The following is a 19,469-nucleotide window of genomic DNA, read 5'->3' on the forward strand; positions in this document are numbered from 1 at the left end:
ATATTTAAGGTTTTAGTAACAATATGAAGCAACAATTTTACATTACAACTCCAACAAAGATTAAAATCTCCTTCTGTTCTTCATCAACATATGGATTGTATAAGCCCTGCTCAAATAGTTTAGCTATTATATAGATAAAAGGCTTACCATGTAGAAGTAGGATAGACAGCAGCAGATTGTCCAAAAGACCGACCCAGTTTTCACAGACTTCACCTTTAAAAATAGTCAAGTACTTATGAATGACAAACACTGGACAGTATTCCAAAATTTCATTCCAAAACAACTGTCAAGAGAACTCTTCAGCACATACCAAGTTATATTTGCATGCTTCTGAACTGATGTCCATAAAACAAAACCATAGGTGCAATTCATTTACACACAAAATAGCTTATACACCTATCTCTAGTTAAAGCAAAGGCAGGATGCAATACAACTCTCTGCTTCGTGATCCAGGGTAGAAAAGTAGTTGCAACACCTATGTGCTACCTTCTCTGAGACATTAGACAACTTCATAATTCTAAGTGTAGACTATCCATGCCTTACTTTGGTTGGCATCAGACCCAACTCTGCAATTACAGATAAAAGAGCTATTCTGTAATTTGAAAAACTCACTTAAGTTTAATGAGAGCATCCAGATACTACTAAAGGTTTAGCAGGACCCATAAACTGGCCCCAGGGTATGATTTTGTCCAAAACTGATAGTGATGATTGTGGCGTGATAAAATAGGAATGAAAACCCAACATTAAATAAAGCTAGACAGTTCTCTAAAATCTGTATCTGATTCACACATAATTCTGGAAGAGTTCATGCAAACATCACCGCACTATATGCAGTTTAGTTAAGTATGAGTTCCGTAAGAACAGGTAACAGCTATCGTTTCTCAGTTGTTACAAAGTAACAGCGTAGGTTAGTTCTATTATTGTTCTTAAACACAATACACCTTTAAAGCTGCCGTTTAATCCAAGTCCAGATTTAAAAAACCTGCATTTAAGTAACAACAGTCACTCAGTCATGGAAAACTTGAATTCCCTTCCATTACACTCCTACCAACAACATCCCAAGTTTGAAATAGTCTAAAGCTAAAAAACTTGTAAGTATGCATCTGCTTATGAAAAGCAGAACTCTTGACAAAATCATGTGAAAAGCTGTAATGACCATGTACATACATGGGAGACACTCCAAATTAAAAGTACATGCATTCAAGGAACACACAAGTACCATCCAGTGTCTATCCTGAATTAACAATATAGTTATGCTGTTTGTGGTATTTCCAAAACAGATGCAACAGAACAGAAAAACACCAGCTTGCCTAACCTCCTTCATGCAAAACTGCATTACAGATGCAATTCTATATACGGATTAAAGAGTGACAGACAAGCTGCACTAGCAAGCAGGCTAACTAAAAGACATCAGACTTTTTTTTTCTTTTTTTTTTTTAAGCATGCAAGTAATATTAATATATCTTGCTCTGAACAGCTTTGGGTATTTAAATTGGATGTGTAAGTCAAAGCCCAGACCCTTCATAGTCAAAAGCTTCTCCATAAGACGATTCAAAGCATCTTATGTTCAGAAACGACTGCTTTTCACCAGCTAAATAAGGAGGCTAAAGTATGATGCTCCCATAATACTACTACCTCCAAACTGAAAACAGAAACAGCCCTTCTGTTTGCTTTGTAGACTTATCATCACTATTATTACTACTACTACTACAGGACACACGTACTTCAGTTGAACAGTACTTTTACACAGCAAACCAAAGAGCATGATTATGGAGTGGTTCATATCATGTGACTTCTCAGTACTTGCCTGATCAAGAGCCAAGGGGAAGAGGGATGAGAGGGAGGAAAATAAGAATTCAATGGATTCTAAGAAAAATCAGTCATTTGGTTGGAGGAGGAACCAAAAACCTTTCCAAAGCAAAAGACTCAGCAATTACTTACCCATAAATAGTATGTGAACTGCAGTGCAAAAATAGCTATGCCTTCATTGTCAAATGATCCTGCTACTGATCGGGATATGTAACCTGGAACTATGGCAATAAAACAAGCAGCTAAAAGCCCTGCTCCTTGGTTCCACAGTTCTCTGGTGAGCAGGAAAGTAGAAATAGCTGTAAGGCCGCTAAAAACTGGTGCTAGGAACACACATACGTCTCTTATATGGACTGTCACATTAAGCATATTTAAAATCCAATGTATAAGGCCTGCTGTCACCATCAGTCCTGGGTATACCTAAAAGAAGACAAAAAAAAAAAAAAAAATCAACACACCAAACCATTAGGTTATTGCAGAAAATTACCATGGTAGGTTTATTTGCATGTAATTTGCAATGAAACAGTCATTTCTTAAGTTGATGTAAGGAGTGAGAAAGTAAAGCTAATGAAATTATTTTAATACTACTTTAAGCATGTTTTGACAACACCACTCAATACCAGAGGTTCCTTAAATTTTATCCAAATGCTAACAATTAAATAGAATACATTTTGTAAATGAATAAGCAGTATATAGATAATACACTATCTTGCCTGACATTTATCATACAACGAGAAGCAGAAGCTAAAGTCTGCATGAAAATTTCAAGCCAGTTACCAGCTTTAAGACAAAAAAAAAACCCCAAAACCAAAACCCTTAAGACAACAAGAAGAAACCCAACATCATTTCCCAGCCCTATCCATTTTCCTCCAAAATATATCACGCCACTCTTCACTTCTTGTTACCCACTGAGAAAGAAAATGTGCATCAACAAGATGTTTTATTTTTAAGCTGAAAAGCTGACAGTCAGTCAGTTGAGTGTTATATATTTTCAAGATACCTGTAGGCATCTTTGGATATGAAGGATCAAAATGAAGTCCTATACAACTGAATTAAGATGTCCTCCAGGAAAGGTAACATAGACTTACACTGATCTATTGAACCCATCAAAGAATACTGGAGAACTTAATAATATTCTTAATAGGAATTCTACCCTCCCACATTTGTCAACATTAGAAAAATCAATATGTACTAGAAAAGTTAATATGCACTTCACCTGCCTTAGTTTCTTTCAAAAGCTAAGAAAGGTGTTGTACTAAATTAAATTAACAGATGACAGAATCCTCCCCTGCATATATCCTTGAGAGCTGGTTTTCAAGATGAACTACTAAAGCATACTATAGCACGTGACTTGCAAAATGACATATGCAATCAACATTTTGATTCTATTTCCTAAGGGGTTTTACTTCATATAAAATCAGGTCTGAAAATAATACATATATATGATACAAAAAAAGTCTCAGGTATCTCTAAGATATTAAAAAAATTGTATTGTAATTGTTACAAAAAACATCATTAATTTAAATGGTATGTACTCTTTAATGCACTTTCACACATTAAGTACACACATGGCTGCGTTACTTGTTACTAAAGCTATTCTACTAATGAATGTTATTTGTGTTCTGATTTAATAGTGTTGTTTCATACACCTTTCCCATCTTGTAACGTGCATCAATACCACTTTTACCTACTCCTGATGCTTCATACAGCTACCCCACTGATTTAATTCCATAAGGTCTTTTCCAGTGAAATCCTAGTATTTTCCTTACACACATGATGTCCACTCAACATATACCACTGGATTAAAACTTTTGCCTTTAGAAATTTAAGTAACTGGTTTGTTTTTTTTAAAAAAAATCATTGCACATACCAGAATTACAGGAGTCCTAACACCCTTATTTATTACTATTAGAATATTATTTATTACTTATTTATTTATTACTATTACATGTAAGTAAAACTCAGTTCTGTTCTTGTTCAGAGTATGCTGTTGGATAAAGACTAAAACATGCTGACTTAGTTCCTGCAGCTAAAAATTTTAAAATTTTCTTATTCCCTCTGCAGCAATTTGACAATTAAAAGTATGTTTTATTAAGATTCTTCTTTTATCAATGTCAAATTTGTATTGAAAGTTCAAAAAAAAACTTACTGCAAAGTCATCTTTAAGTTATTATTACAATACTTACAGTTCCACCTACTATTCTTCCCAGTGGATACCATGCTCTTTCATCAAACCAATTTAAAAATTCATAAAACCCATGGGATGCAAGATGATGTGTTGATCTATAGTTAAACCTAGAAAGAAATAAAGGAAAAGAAGGGGAAGGGGGGTGGGGATATGAAAATTAAGCAACTTAAGTTTTAGGCATACCTTAAGTCATCTGTTTTCTAAGACCTAGAAAGTAATTAAACTTCAGCATCTCATTTTGTACGTACAATGGTCCACCCTAAATCTATAGAGTTTTAAAGTAAATTACTAAGCTCTCAGTTACTAACCACTATATTTTCTTCATTTATACAGCCAGTGCATACACACAGATGAAATGTTACAATTTCAGGGTTGGGTTTTTCTTTTGTTTGTGAACATTAAAAAGTTTTCTATCACTCTGATGAACATTCCTGTTATTTCCTGCATTCCTTTTTCAAGTTAGTTTTCAAATATAGTTTATCAACCAATTATTCACCATATCTGGAATATCACTTACGCAGAATTAAGATCACAGAAGAATCAATGCAAGACTCCCATTCTGAGAGGATAACTACACAATACATCTGCTGCTGCTCCATTTCATGTAACATTGAGCGGTGATGTAATGTAATAACATGCAATAACGGGAATCAGCGTAATTGTTCACACTATCAAACCAATGGCCTTGACTTATTCCCTTCTTTGAATCAATAGGAATCTACACAACATAGAATCTATGTAGATGCAGTTTCACCTTCAAAGTTTGTACACTCTCTGCTGCAGAAAATTCCTTGTAGAACAAAAGCCCTGCCATGCATACCTTCAGTTCAGTCTGGAATTGCCATCAAGGCATTAATCTTCCACTTTCTTGGCACATATTTTTTCCAACTTCTCAAACTTCAGATAGAAAAACCTTTCAACTATTACAAAGTCCATTAATTCTTCAAACTGGGTATCAGACTGCTGTGAGAAAAACTGTGGCACGTTACCTCAAACTGCAACTTTTTCATGATCATTCAGAAGAAACTAACAAGGCTACACGTACTGATGCTGTAAAGTTCTGTAAAGAAAGTTTAGGCTTAGAAAAGCCAGGGTGAACACCACTTCTGAAACAAGCAACATCCACAAACTGCAACCTTCCTAATAGATACTCTAATTGGAATTTAGATAACCACATGAAATTCATCAGTTAAAGATGTATTAAAGATTATATTCATTAGTTAAGTAGAAGTTCAGATGACTAAATGAATACCATAAATACAACAGGTTAGATGAGCAAATCGCCATGAAAGACTCCCAAAGACAGTTAGTATTCAACACTGGAAAAGCTTATGTGTATTTTTCATTTTGTCTGTTTTATGAAAGCATCCACTTGTATCAGTAACATGCCCCACTTCTAATACAAATCTTAAAACTACATCAAATTCTTTCATATACCTAGGATTCCCAAAATATCACGGGTCCACTATGAACTAATTCATTTCAACAGAACGAAGCTAATGTCATTCAAGACTGCAAGACCCATCAGGTTCCTACTTGTTTAATCAGTACAACTCTAATATCTGCAGTACAACCACACAAAGGTCATGAGCAGGTTTTTTTCATCTACACAGTGAAAGAATAAACCAATTTAAATTCAAGTCCAGATGTCAGAAAATTTGCATGCTTCCACTGACTAAATTATCACAGCATCAGTCAAATAACATTAAAAATAAGTAAATAAAAAAAATTGAGAGCAGTATTTCCAGGAACAGTCTCTTACATGTTAAATAAGCAGTTATATAGGCTACATTAACTGATAAAAGTGCGGACTTTCAAAAGCAGTTAGTCATGTTTATGTAAGAAAATTCACACAAACATCAGTCATTCTGACCTAGAAATCCTTATATCAAACAGCAATGTGACATTTGTTTCTAATAAGCTTGCAACTATTCCCATTTGACTAGATTTCTAAATATTAATTAATTCTCCAGTTCTGAACTGTCAACTGTAATGTGGTTTATGAAATGCTGTACCTGTAAAATTAGACTCTTATCTTAGTATAGCAAGGTCTACTGTTAATTTGTTTAGTGCCAAGTGTCTGCAGTATGGTACCAGACAAAGCAGGAGTTCCACGTTGCACAGGACACATACAATCCAGCCAGCTATGGACCAAACTTAAAACACACTGAAAACCCACTCGATGTTGTTATCCTAGAACTTTAAAAAGGAAACAAGAAAGATATTTACCAACATGGATTACTTTCAGGTGTTTAAATCATGACTCAAACTCACAGAGACTACAAAAGTATGACTAATATTTACTTTCAGAGCATTAAAAGATTAGTTAAACAAATGAAATAAGCAAGAACACATATTGACATTCTCCTCGTGTTTCAAACTAGTAAAGCTTCATAACTGACTTCAGAAGGATGCAAACAACTGTGTTGTGCTTCGGCAGCATCCCATTAAGCCTTTAACAAGAATGAATTACCACCCCAAACTGAAATGCAACATAACAGCATTCTGCTTCTACCACTTAATAGGTTTGATTTTAATCTTCCCTCCCAATATACTTTCAGATAGATACAAAAGTAGGAAACCCTTCTTTCAAACAGTGATTGATTCTTTTGCCACAAATGAAAGCATGCAGAGACAGCTGGACATGTATTTACAGCAGAAATAATTAGCAATATTATAGGTACATGAATTTTTCACTGTGAGAAGACCTATAGGCGAGAACGAGAAATAACCTTCTGAACACAGAAACCTGATAAAAAAAATTAGGTGCTTAACTACAGCACCTACTTTGACTTAAAAAAAAAAAAAAAAAAAAAATTGCTCACTTCACCTCCCACTAGGTAACCTGCAAACAAAAATAAATTAAAATGTAAATATAAACATATGCATACATAAGGAGAAGCTTGATGGGTAATGCTGCATATCAAAGCCAGCGTCAGGCACTGACAAAGTGGCAGCAATGGGCAGTACACCAGACAACACAGTATGGTCTAGCAATCATATGATGTCAGTATTATGCTCTTATGCCCCTTACCCACTTCATAGCACTTTACTCCTTTAGGGAAAAGCCTGAGTCTTCTAAATTGTTTCCCTTTTGGCCAGAATGGACATAGTGCTAATGAACGGTGAGTATTGTAAACCACAGTCACGCAGCCTTCTTATGGTTTTGGTACTTTGCAAACCGTGTCTGAAACCCAGCACAGTGGGTATTGTCTTTCTACAGTAGTACTGTCACAGTATCTACAACTATCAATAAGTATAATATCAATAGGGGTATAAAACAGCCCTGGGAAATATCAGAAAAACTGCCACCTTTGCCGGCATCCTGGAGATTTAGGGATTGCAACTGAGGGAGGCATCAGACCAAAACACAGATGGTGCTGAGAAGCAGTTGCATTTCAGGCTTGGGTATCACTGTCTTCCCCAGTTCTTCACTCTCCAGCAGCAGCAAGAACAGGTAACATTTAGGATTTTTATCCCACCCTCTTTCTTACTGGCTAGATATTAGCCAAGGAGACACAGGAACTGGAGTACGCTGTTGGTTAGTGACTAAATAGGATGCAGAACTATGTGACAGGACCAGACTGAAGGAAAGGCCCTCTTCTCCCACCCTCAACCCTCACACTGATCTGATCTTGAGGTATGGGAACTATTCACCCTTCTCCCAATATTGTTGCTCATCCTCCCTCACTGCTTTGAAGCAAGTCAATTTGAGACAGACCTGAGAAGAATAAAGCACAAAATCACATGAAGCACATGCCTAATTAAGAACTTAGCTTGAAAGACTTGAGATGAATATTCAGGTTTGCAGTCAATGTTGTGAGGAAGATACATGCTTGATACATTCAGTAGAGATGAGCTCTTAAGGACCTGACTGTCTAACACCAGTAAGCGTTGACTTTTCTTATTTTAGCTGACATTCTACAAGGAAAAGTGATGCTCTGCTGTTCTCCTTGCCTCTTTCTGTCAGGTTTGTAGTTTGAACTGTCTCCACCTCTGAACTAAACTTTGAAGGAACCATGAAACAATCCCAAGTCTTCGCATGTTTCAGAATTCAAATTCACAACCACCAAAAACTAGGCTGGTATTGTAGTTTTGAACCTTTTGGGGGATGCTCTACTGATCACGGAAGTGCTCTATGCATGGTACCATTAATTTTGTGGCACTATTGGAGATACTTTCAGTTTCAATTTCAGCACAGAAAACAGCACAAGCAGCAACAGCAAAATAACTGAGCGGAGGCATAATTTTTTTTAGTAGCAACATTACTTTGGAAAGCTTAACTAGACAACTTGAAAAATAAAGCCTGAAATGTTTTCAGTTATATGTTACGTACTGTTAATACATAATCTTAACTACACTCATGCTTGGGTTTGATTTTTTATGCCACCCTATGAACAGCTTTTCTGATGACACAAGGTAATGCTGTCAGATGACTAGCTCATGCTAGTCACACCAATAACTTGCTCTATCCAGGAGCTATAGAAGCCTCCAGCACTTCACAGCAACAACTGTTGCTACACTTGTAAGGAGACATCTCTGGCTTTGACATTAGTAAGTTTACCAAGTTTGGTATTTCCTTGACAAAAGTACTATTCAAGATGAACGTTCAAATAAAGTTCAGCCTATGAAGAAAGTAGGAACATACAAGAAAAGAGCACATGTACAGTAATGCAGTTACTCCATCCACATCCTAAGATTTACGGCAAATTACACTGATGGCAACAGAATTAATTTGACCCTCCCATTATAACAGAGTGCAAGATTGGTGTTGCTTCTTGCGGGAATGCTGACTGTCTAAACCCTATCAATTTCATGTTACTATTGCCCCGTCATCTAGACTTTTTATCTGGCATTTTACAGCCATCTGAGACTATGTCATCTCCTTACTAGCATAATCTGTTGAAAAATTTCTAAGCCTGCAATTATAAAGTCTTCTGTGCTCTAAAATCTTCAGCTGCAGATGCACAAAATTTTCACATCTGCAAACTCGGAAAAATGACATGATACAAACCAACTATGAACATTTCAAGCTATCCGAGCAATTCTAGGAGTCAGTTTTTAATGCAAATGTAGATTACAGAATCAATTCTGCTATAGAGCATCTAATTAGAGATGGCAAGTCTAGATTCTTGAACAAGATAGTTGCAGATTGACTCCATATCCGACATATTCTTTGCCTCCAAAGGAATAATTTATTCAGTGCAACACTATTATGGAAAATCTAATGAGAAAGTTCAGTAACTTCCACTCAAATGAAGAAACATATATATACAGTATTCCATATTAAATTTTAAAAACACCTGCTTGTCTACATTTTATACTACAATCACAATATCCTGGAAGCCTTATTCTGCAGTCTGTATCCACGAATAAGCAATTACCACAATGAGTTTTGCATATGGTTTTTAAAATGGAAGTACACTACCCCATCAATCACATAATGAATTCAATGCACTATGACAGTATTTCTCATCATGAAAATGCTTGGTTGTGTTGAGTTTATAACCTTGGGAAGCATATATGGACATTTAAGTCAGTTTCAAGTACCCAAGGTTAGAATTTTGTACCAGCAATACCTGTAGGCAAAAGCACTTACAACAGGTAAAGAGCCTTTCCTACTGGCCACAACTCAAACCCAAGGTGTTACAGACTCACAGTAAGAATGGAGAAAATACACACCGAGGTCTGCATGTGTAAGAACCAGTGAAACAGAGGGCGGTCCTGTGTTTACCTGAGCCAAAACTGACATAGCTCTGCAAACTGAAGAGCAACCAGGCAATTTTATCACAGAACAATCTCACATTCCTTTCTTTTTAACTTAGGCTGATGTCAGCAGAATGGTTTTATTAGATATTAAATCTAACACAAAGATACACTGCATGAATTGTCCCCAGTTAGAACATTTATATATAATCAAGTACTTATGCGTCCACAAATTTTTTTCTGGTATTCTCTAGATGCGTACCTACCACAGTTTTATGTGGAAGATGTTATCACTTTGCACACTCAGCTGGAGCTTCTGCACCTCACTAGACAACACACACCCAAGAGTCAAGAACATATTAACACTTTCTTTCACAAGGGACATGGAACATGCTTGCGCAGATCTTTTAAAGCTGACTGAAAGACAATTACTATGTCAAGTCTGCCAGAAAGAAAAAATAACAAGCTTTTGCTGGTGTAGAGTTTAATATTGTCCTAATGCTGACAATTTTAAGGCATCAAATATAGAACTTTTGATTGTTTAGACTTTATGAATTTATCTCAAAATATATGGATATGTAATTACTTTTTGTATTGTGAGACAAACCTCAACCACTATTAAGTATTTGGTGAAAGGTCCCAAGAGCGCCCTACGTTTACAGAGGTCCAACTGATCTTTAGGGGTTTTCTTGCAAGTAAGGCCATTTGAAAAGAGACATACACATCCTGGAAGTTGACTGTCAACCAGAAGTCTAGTGTTTGATAAGAAAACTGGCAGAAGGACTACCATTCTGAGTTTCCTCGGGTTCAAAATTGGTCACAGTCCTGCTTTTGATTTCAGACTTCCTAACTCTGAACAAACACACTCACACAGAAAAATGGGGCGAAGAGTCCTTTGTTATACAAAGGATAGTTAGTATGCTGATGCAGTAAAATGTCAGGGAGTTCTGTAGTGATGTGGCCACCTAACTTCAGAAGATGGAAATTCTGAGTCAAAGGAGGATGAAGATTCTGTTCCTGGAATCCAGCCAAGCAATGAAACTGTTTGTAATACCATTAGAATAGCTCCCGATGGGGAAGAACAGCCCAGGCAGAAAAAAAAAGCTGCATAGCACAACCAGAAAGGCACCTATTTTTTCAGGTCTAACATTCAACTAATGTTCAGTGGAAAGCCTGAAAAATACCAGAATAGTTATAGAATAACCATTAAGAATATCAGAATGTCCCCAATGTGTTTAAGGAGGATTACAGCATTCCTACTGCCACTACTTGGCATGGTATTTTCACTGTCTGCAGTAAGATGTCACGCTTAGCAAGTGCTAAAATCAGTAACTGCACGCTGCCAGTGGCTTAATGATATGAAATTCTAAAGGGAGCATACAGTTGCTCTGACTTCTTCAGAGAGCCCAGGGCATCTTCAACATTTTTGCTCAAGAGCTGCAAGCTTTTTAAAGAATTCCATGACCACAGCTTATACTTTTCATACAATACACCACATCTGAAGCCATGATATGCTTCCCATCATCACTGTAGTGGGCATGTATCTGCCTACAGTTTCAGAAACTTCATCTAATGCCTATTAGGCTTTTTCACCACTTTTTTCTGTCTTGCTTTTGAACTATTCCATGCCTCAAGGCAAATTATTAAGATAAGTGCCAGTTTTATCAATACTAAAAGACATACTTTGCCAGTGAAGTCTGCCATTCATAACATTTAAAAGTATTTTACACCTAAGAAGAAAGCGATGATTTTTTTTTTTCTTTGGACAGACAAAATTCCCAAGAGGTTTCATTGATAAGATACGAAAAGAATAATTTGAAATTCCTACAGGGAAAAATTGAATGCTGACTTTCCTCTCTACTGGACATGCACTTCACTGCAGATACTACACCATGACGGGCGTCAATACTGACAGCAATACTGGTTCCATATATTTTGACAGCATCAGCTTCTTGAGAGGCATCACTTCTCTGCTCAATACAATATTAACTACCACAAACTCAAAAGGCCCTAAAAGCATTAGGTCTGTTTCTTTCTGAGTGCTATTGGGCTACTTTGTGGAGCATTAGCCTCCAATCTTGCAACTCTGAGGGCTTTGCAACAAATTAATGTTCAAAAAGAATGTTTCTTCCAGATGAAACAGATTCATACTGTACTTGTTTTTAACATGATGGAGGCAGCTTAACTTCAGGACCTTCTAAGTTAAAGGCTGGTACATGAGAACCTGGTTGGCAAAAAGCAACTCAAAGGCTATTAGCTGAATAATATATTTTAAGAAGAAAAATACTCTGTGTGTAAAAAAATGTGATACTAGAAATGAATGGGCTGAACGTGACTGCTTCACAAGAAGGACGGCTAGCTCCCAAGCCACTTTTTTCCTGGTTATCTACTACAGAACAAAGTAATCTGTTACACCCCGACAATTATTCTGGACTCTTATTAAACTGATCTCAAACACACTACCTGCTATTCTGTAACAAGATCTAATACATATCCAGAAAAGCATACTAATTTTTGTAATAGTCTGAAATACAGAGTAAAGGAAATTTCTTATTCATTGTGGATACTTTCATTCTATTTTAACTATTTGGGAGTACGTGGCACAGTCATAATCTCTGCTGCATAATAAAATATATATGCTACAATGTAATGGCAACTGTGGAAGTACTAACTACACCAAAATGCAGTTGAACCAACTTCACAATTACTTCTCATTAAGTGAAATTAAGGAATCAGTCTGGACACTAGATTTCTACCCTGTAAAATGGAAGACATAGTAAAAAGTAAACAGGGCCATTAGAAAGGCTCTAGATCCCCACCATCCCATGTAATATTTAAGCAAGGACAATCTTATTTCTGACAGGACATTTAAACAGTTATAACAACACAGAATAGCTTTAGCAGAAACTATTGCATCTACCCCTCAATAACCTATAACTTGTTGTTTGAACTCCCATGTAACATGAGAAAGAGTAGGTCCAGCCAGAACTGGACATTAGGTATCAAACCACTGTATATATTATGTCAACATAGTTTTTTGTTAGCACACAGAAATTAAAAGAATCAGCAGCTTTGTGGTTGCATGTCAGCGGTCTAAGTCAGTTTAGCGAGTTAAAATAAGATAGTTTCATCCAATATTCCTGTTCCTTAAATATTTGCTCTTTAGTATACCTCTCAATGCACCTCCTGTTCTTCCTCTTGCAACTAGCTCTTAGTTACCTGAATTCTATGACTACACTTTTTTCCAATTGTCCTTTCTGTATGTAAATTATGTTTAGTCGGAGAAGCTGGGCACCTGTTCAACTCCATCTGTTGCAATGTTGACTTCCTGACTTTTTACTACAATGATTGCTGAAAACATAAAAATTAATGTTTCAGAGTGGATTATACAAAGAAAGCATCATTAGAGCAGAACCAGCCAGTCTATCTAACTTGAACAATTTCTGTCCAGTGATGGAGGCTGGGTTAAAGACCTAATTTTAGCTAACAAATACATCTGCTGGAATTCTGCTTAACCCTCCAGTAACCTAGCATAAATAGACATAAATATTGCATTCACCAGGCATGTAGCAGGGATCAGGCAATTTTCTGCTGTGAGTATGTATGCACGTAGATATACATATAAAGCTACCTGCAGAACAAACCAAAGTATATGCCCAGGGTTTGCAGAAACCTAGAGATAGATCTAATTAAGTCCTAATCAAATAAAGCAGAAAAGAAAGAGGCATGAATATAGCCCAAAGTACAAAAGCATAAGGCAGGGGGGAAATCAAAACTCCAGGCTGCCATGTACTAAATTGCACACCCACCCAAATTTAACTGTGGCAGTTATCCTTCAACTGACCTTTGCTAGTTAAAAGGAATGCAGAAGCACTCCTAATTCGCTTCTGTACCCAAATCAAACAAGTCAGCTTAAATCACAGCTAAAAAGCAAACCAATCTAAGGATGGCCTGAACTATTTCACCTGATTTATTCCACATGATCTATTACTACAGTCCAACAGAAGGGATGGTGGCTGCCAGCTGAGGGCAGAAACACTTCCAGCTGTTTGCAAAGTGACTGCATATTCTTACACTAGAGGAAATTCGTGCAGCAATAGGATGTCCCCAATAAAATAAAGACCAGGAAAGTAGATGACAGCAGGAAGTAGTCTTCATCCTTCCCTTCAATACACAGATTGGAGTTTATCTTTCTAACCATATTTTGCATTCTTGACCCACTTTCAGTGTCTGATTTATTCTGAAATAAGTATGGCAAGCAGAATTTAAAATCAGTTATCTACTACATTTTATTTATATTTTTCATAATGTTTCAAGTATGTCTAAATAAATAAAAAATTAAAAAGGCAAGTTTTCACTGAATTAATGCAACCTGCTCAGAATTGTACTTAAAGGTTACCAACATTTCTTTAAAAGACTACACACAAGAAACACAGAAGTTTAATAATAAAACATTATTTGTTTTTTATTATGTATCCTCACAGAAACACTACAGATTAAGTGCACTGCAGTGACTATAATGCTCAGCGTTTAAGACAGTATTCATAATTAATATTAAACTCCTGCCTTGTACAATTAAAGTTGCATGTTTGTTTTCTCATTACATGATGGAATTTGTAGCATTGCTTAGTCTTAGTATGCTGTACCTATCAAACTATTTCACTGTGCTCCTCTGTCACACCTTAGTAAAATCCAATTCATGTTCAGAAGTGACCTTAAAGGGATTTAAAAAAAAATACAATACAATACAAATGTGGAGGAGGGGGAACACTATTAGGATGAGCGAGGCTTAATATTACACACATATGCTTATAAGCTGTGATGCTTTCTGTCACAAACGCTATTACAGAAATATTAATAAGACTACACCCACCATTGTCTCTTCTATCCTATGTCCAGGAGCACGTCCTTTCCAAAACACACCACCTCCTTGACCAGCTGGCTACATTACTACACAGTTTGATAGTTATAGCCCTTCTGTCTTACACTAATGAACAGTAAAAGGGATGAGTTTAATTCCTAATGCCACTTCATCAAATAACAAGTACTGACTTGAGGTACCATGCCTTACTCTTCTCCTCCACTGCCACACGAAATGGGATAAGGTAAAATGAATATCTGGTTGTTGATGAAAAGGAACGGGGAAAGAAAGATAGTAAAGCAGTAGGATCAGTGGCTGTTCAGGCAGCGCTGAAAAGAGGTATATTGCCAGGGATACATGAGAGCTGTTGGGAAGGACCTAGCAGAAGTTCTCAAGGGATAGTTCTTAGGTCATACAATCCTAAATCTTCTCTCCCCCTTGCCCTCCAGACATGAATTAAATTGGGCTGTTCCAGGACCTTTCACACTCCGATCCCCACTGGACTGTATGCCCTCTCAACTCCCTCTTCACAAATGCAGATTTAAATTAGAAAACTAGAGTTAACCTTCCTGATTCAAAACCGGGATTCAGCTCTAGATCCCCAACATCCCATATAACCATTTAAGCAATGACAATCTTATTCCTGGCAGAACTTTTAAACAGTTACAGCACAGCAGAAGAGCTTTAACAGAAACTATTGATACATTCACCCCTCGATAACCCCATGACCTGTTGGTCAGGGAACTCCTGGATATCTGAGATGGGATCAGGGTACAAGATGTGCCAATACAGTAGCTCAGCACCACTGGAAGAGGGGAGTTTCTCGCTCCCTGCATCCAGCTGCAGATCCTGACACCTACACTTACAAGATTTCTGCACATTGCCTTTAACTTGTTAACACAGCAGAGAACTATCTGAGGAAGTATACAAGAGATGATGGAAAATTCAGGAAAACTGCTCCACTTGATTAGATGCAAATAAGGCCAATTTATACCGGTGAAGACAAGCTTAGAGCACCTTGTCATATTGTAGATATTCAGAGTCAGGCTCTACTCAAAGCACTGTGAACAGCTGTCTTATCAGCCACAGTCATTTCCTGGACATTCTCGAAGGAACCTTTGGAATCATCTACCATGTGTTTTCCAACATGGAAATAATATCCACAGGTACTCTAGCACAGCATATTGGATTCTGAGATAGAAGACAACACTGCTTAACTTCCCAGGTAAAAGCACCATTCAACTGATACTTAAAAGCTGTTCTGTGGGTTTTTCCTCTTGAAGACAGCCCTGAAAGAAGACAGCAGATTGTACTGTATGAAATATACTATCACAAAGCAAACCCATGATGCCACATAGGTAAGAATGTTGTGTTGAAACTACAGTATGATGGAAGCATAAGGAAAAAGGGATCCTGAAGTTGACTTACCAAAGCAAAAGCCAGAAAATACAATTCAGTGATGAAACTATAAGCATGACATACTGTACACAAACCATATCATCCAGTATTCTCCCAAGCAAAAACTGGTCTTTACTGTGGGAGGGTGGGGCAAGCATTGGTGAAGTAGTGAAGGATTACAAAATTAAAGCACTAGAAATTCTTTGGATCCTGAACATATTAAGCCATAGGAGAAAAATTACATTTGTCTTCACTAGCTGACCTGAGCCATCACAAATTAGGATAATGTTGCAAATGTTTAAGGTAGCCTCTCCAGTGTCAAAATCCATTTTCTATTTGGCAAATGAAAGATTAAAACTGTTACAGAGTAAAATGAATTGTGAGACATATGCAACAGTTTTTCAAATACTACTTCAGACATCTGACATTAGATAAATCATTCTAGTCACCTCTATAAGAGAAACCAGTCAAAACACAGCAGCGATACCCAGATTCCTGGAAAACTCACACTGCATTGGCTTTCATGTTTCTTGTTCTACAGTAAAGCAAGCCAAAGAGATGCCCACTTACTTCCACTGTTAACATCAATATAATAACGCCAAAGCTCCAATCTTGTTTTGCTGACTTTCTAAATTAGAAGAATTGCAACTTTAAGGCATTTTATCTATTGCCAGAGAAAGAAATAAAGGCATTTTAAAGGCCTTTAATACCCAAACTATAAACCTGAACTGCCTTTTTCAAGATATACATTCCAAACAATATTTATGAAATTCTGAGTTACTCAACAGAACTTCCAAATGTCACTTGGGATAAGTTTAGAATAGGAAGGAAGGAAGCACATTCAACATATGCAATAGACTACAGAAATAAAAAAAGCTGGATAAACAAAGAAAAGTATTCAGGACAGGTAGGCCTGGTTTTATTATGTTTTGCTTCTGCAACAAGAAAATTAATTGCTGTATTTTCAAATCCTCTGGTTATAGCACACAAGTATTCTGTTCAACACACTGTCCTCCCAGTCAGCTGCATCCTCAAACAGGTACTTTCCACCCCTAGCGTTCCTTAAAATGTCCATCTATTGCAAAGATGATGGGAATAAAAGTAAATAAAATCACACTCTTTGTTGCTGGATTTAGCTACCATTTATAATATAACAATCACAAAAAAACCCCACAGAGACTGAAAAAAATAAAGCAAAGCACTCACAAAAGCTGCCCAGCCATGTGTTCTAGAACAGTTTAAAATTACAATTACATGCAATTTTTCCTTTCTGCAAAATCCCTTTGCTATTCAGCAAACAGGATAGATGGTGCCTATGAATACAGCGAGTCACTCTTTTCAAATAAATGTAAATACTACTGTGTAAAATGGTCTAGAAGATAATAGCAATCTCATTAAGAACACCACCAAAACTCAGTAATCAAGCCAAACTTGCGTCCTCAGTTGTAATGTAGTTTCCCAAGGGTTTTTTGTTTGTTTGTTTATTTTAAGTAAGGAAAGTTTTGAACAGGTATTTTGCAACTCTATCTTCATAGATTACCAGCTGAACAGAATTCCAACATGCTCTTTACCTACCATAACCCATATAAATCAACTGCCATAGAAAATTATATGATAATCACTGTAACACCTGGAAGTAATTATCATTACAGCCCACATACCCCAGTCATTCATATTAGATGGGCTCTTTAAGAAGTAGCATATGATACTGGACTTGGGTCTCCCATAGCAGACAGACATCTTAAATACCGCTTCCCGCTCTGAGAAGCGCTCATGTACAAACACTCAATTATCCTTGTTTAAAAAAGACAATTTCTTTTTCTAAAGCACAGGGATATTGCCTCACTTAATAGCAAGAACTTTTGAAGTATGAGAAGCATTTAATTCTCCATATGCCAAAGGAGCTTTTAGCCTGGGAAAGAGTAGCAGTAAGTTGGGAAATACAGAAGCTGATCTATTTTCTTTGTATCTATATCCTTAAATTCATTCCTCAGGCTGCTTCAACTTATCTGAGGTGTGGTGCAACATTAGGGTCAATTTCACAGTACCTCTCAAGCCCAGACCTACCATCCATCCACATTAAAAATACCTCAGCTTGATCGTCAACAACAGCTCAGGTCACAAGCTCTGCTCAGCTACAGGGCCAGAAATGAAGTCTATCCATAGGACAAACTATAAATTTTACTGCAGACGTGAAGCACAGAAAGACTATAGCAATACTTGTCCTAAGTTCACTTTGTTCTGCAAGCAAGTGGTAAGGCTGATGGTTAGAAGTTTTGCTAAAGGTGTTAATAATAATAAAAACATCTGCACATGCCTTGCTACAGGGTACAGGGTACAAAAGCAGCAGCTTTAATGGCTCTGCCGAGTAGAAAGAAGCCCTTAAGATTAGCCCTAAAAGTTAGTACAAAGGTACCTCAAAGGGCTTGCAGAGTGGAATTTTCAAAAATTAAGGAGGAAAATCTGCAGCACATGCACAGACTGACATTAAATGGGAAATAACCTGACTGAATCAGAAGAGATACGCCTCCCTAAACCCAGACTAGCCCCATCCCATTACCTATAGGATTTTGCATTTTCCCCACTAGCTTTACTGTCCAAAATTTTTACTCACTTTCCCCCCACCAGTTCAACATGAGAAATTTAAAAGCGTATTAGGATTACAGGCTGCCAAAACCAGAGACTATTAAAGAGAATTACGATAGGAAGCAAAAGGTAACCTTTATAACCCACCCTAACCCTATGTAATCAAACTTCTGTTTAAAAACCAGAACATATTAAGCCACTCAAATAATAGGGTATCTGCCAAGAAAAGTCCATTCAAGGATTTTCAACATAGCATTTGGTGTAGCTAGTCAAGTGTTTGTGAGTATTCACTGAAGGCCCTCTAAAAAAGTCCCATGGCATTAAAAGCTAAACTTGCCCATTCAGTTCGACCCAGCCTCCATAAAACATTCCAATACATTTTCCTTTTCAAGTTTCATTCTGCTATCCACAAATCAATAAAAGGGGCAACACTTCGCAAGCATTCTGTCTTACTCCTATGTTTTCCAAAAGAAGACTATAGGGATAGTCTCTGTACTCAACCATACTCCGCATGTGTTTTATGAACACTGCCCTGCTTACCTTCTCATTCACAACCCCACTACTGTACCCACGTGAAGCCTGATGAGTTTTTCACCCTAATTACAAATTGTGCAAGTGAAAAAAGAAACACTACCTGCTAAGTAAAGATGGTAGAAAACAATAGCAGAGATGGAGCAGAAGGTTCATTCTTACATTAATGTTATTTTATGAGGCCACACGGTGAACTGCTTTCTGGCTGCAGACTAACTGATCAAATCTAGCCCAAGGTCTCCCCACTCACAAAGCACAGTCTTTGTTATGCCTTCAACTCTGTCCAACGTTCTTTTTCTAGATTGCCCTTCTTCCATTAATTTTTTTAAAAAATATTTACCTATTTTTGCAATTTCCTAAGCAGTGGAGTTCAGTGCAGTCACATCTTGA

At 36.9% G+C, this 19,469-nt stretch overlaps 1 protein-coding gene across 1 annotated transcript in view; it reads right to left on the reverse strand.

The window, feature by feature from the left end:
- STT3B (STT3 oligosaccharyltransferase complex catalytic subunit B) overlaps positions 1–19,469 on the reverse strand; it is a 52,845-nt gene that overhangs the window by 26,744 nt on the left and 6,632 nt on the right. Inside the window, exons 2-4 of the mRNA XM_037386533.1 lie at positions 3,996–4,104; positions 1,942–2,229; positions 148–213 (exon numbers count right to left, since the gene is read on the reverse strand). Coding sequence (XP_037242430.1) covers positions 148–213; positions 1,942–2,229; positions 3,996–4,104 — 463 coding nt within the window. The remainder of the gene's footprint in view (positions 1–147; positions 214–1,941; positions 2,230–3,995; positions 4,105–19,469) is intronic.

This window comes from Falco rusticolus, chromosome 4 (assembly GCF_015220075.1).
Source record: "Falco rusticolus isolate bFalRus1 chromosome 4, bFalRus1.pri, whole genome shotgun sequence".
NCBI classification, from domain to species: Eukaryota; Metazoa; Chordata; class Aves; order Falconiformes; family Falconidae; genus Falco; species Falco rusticolus.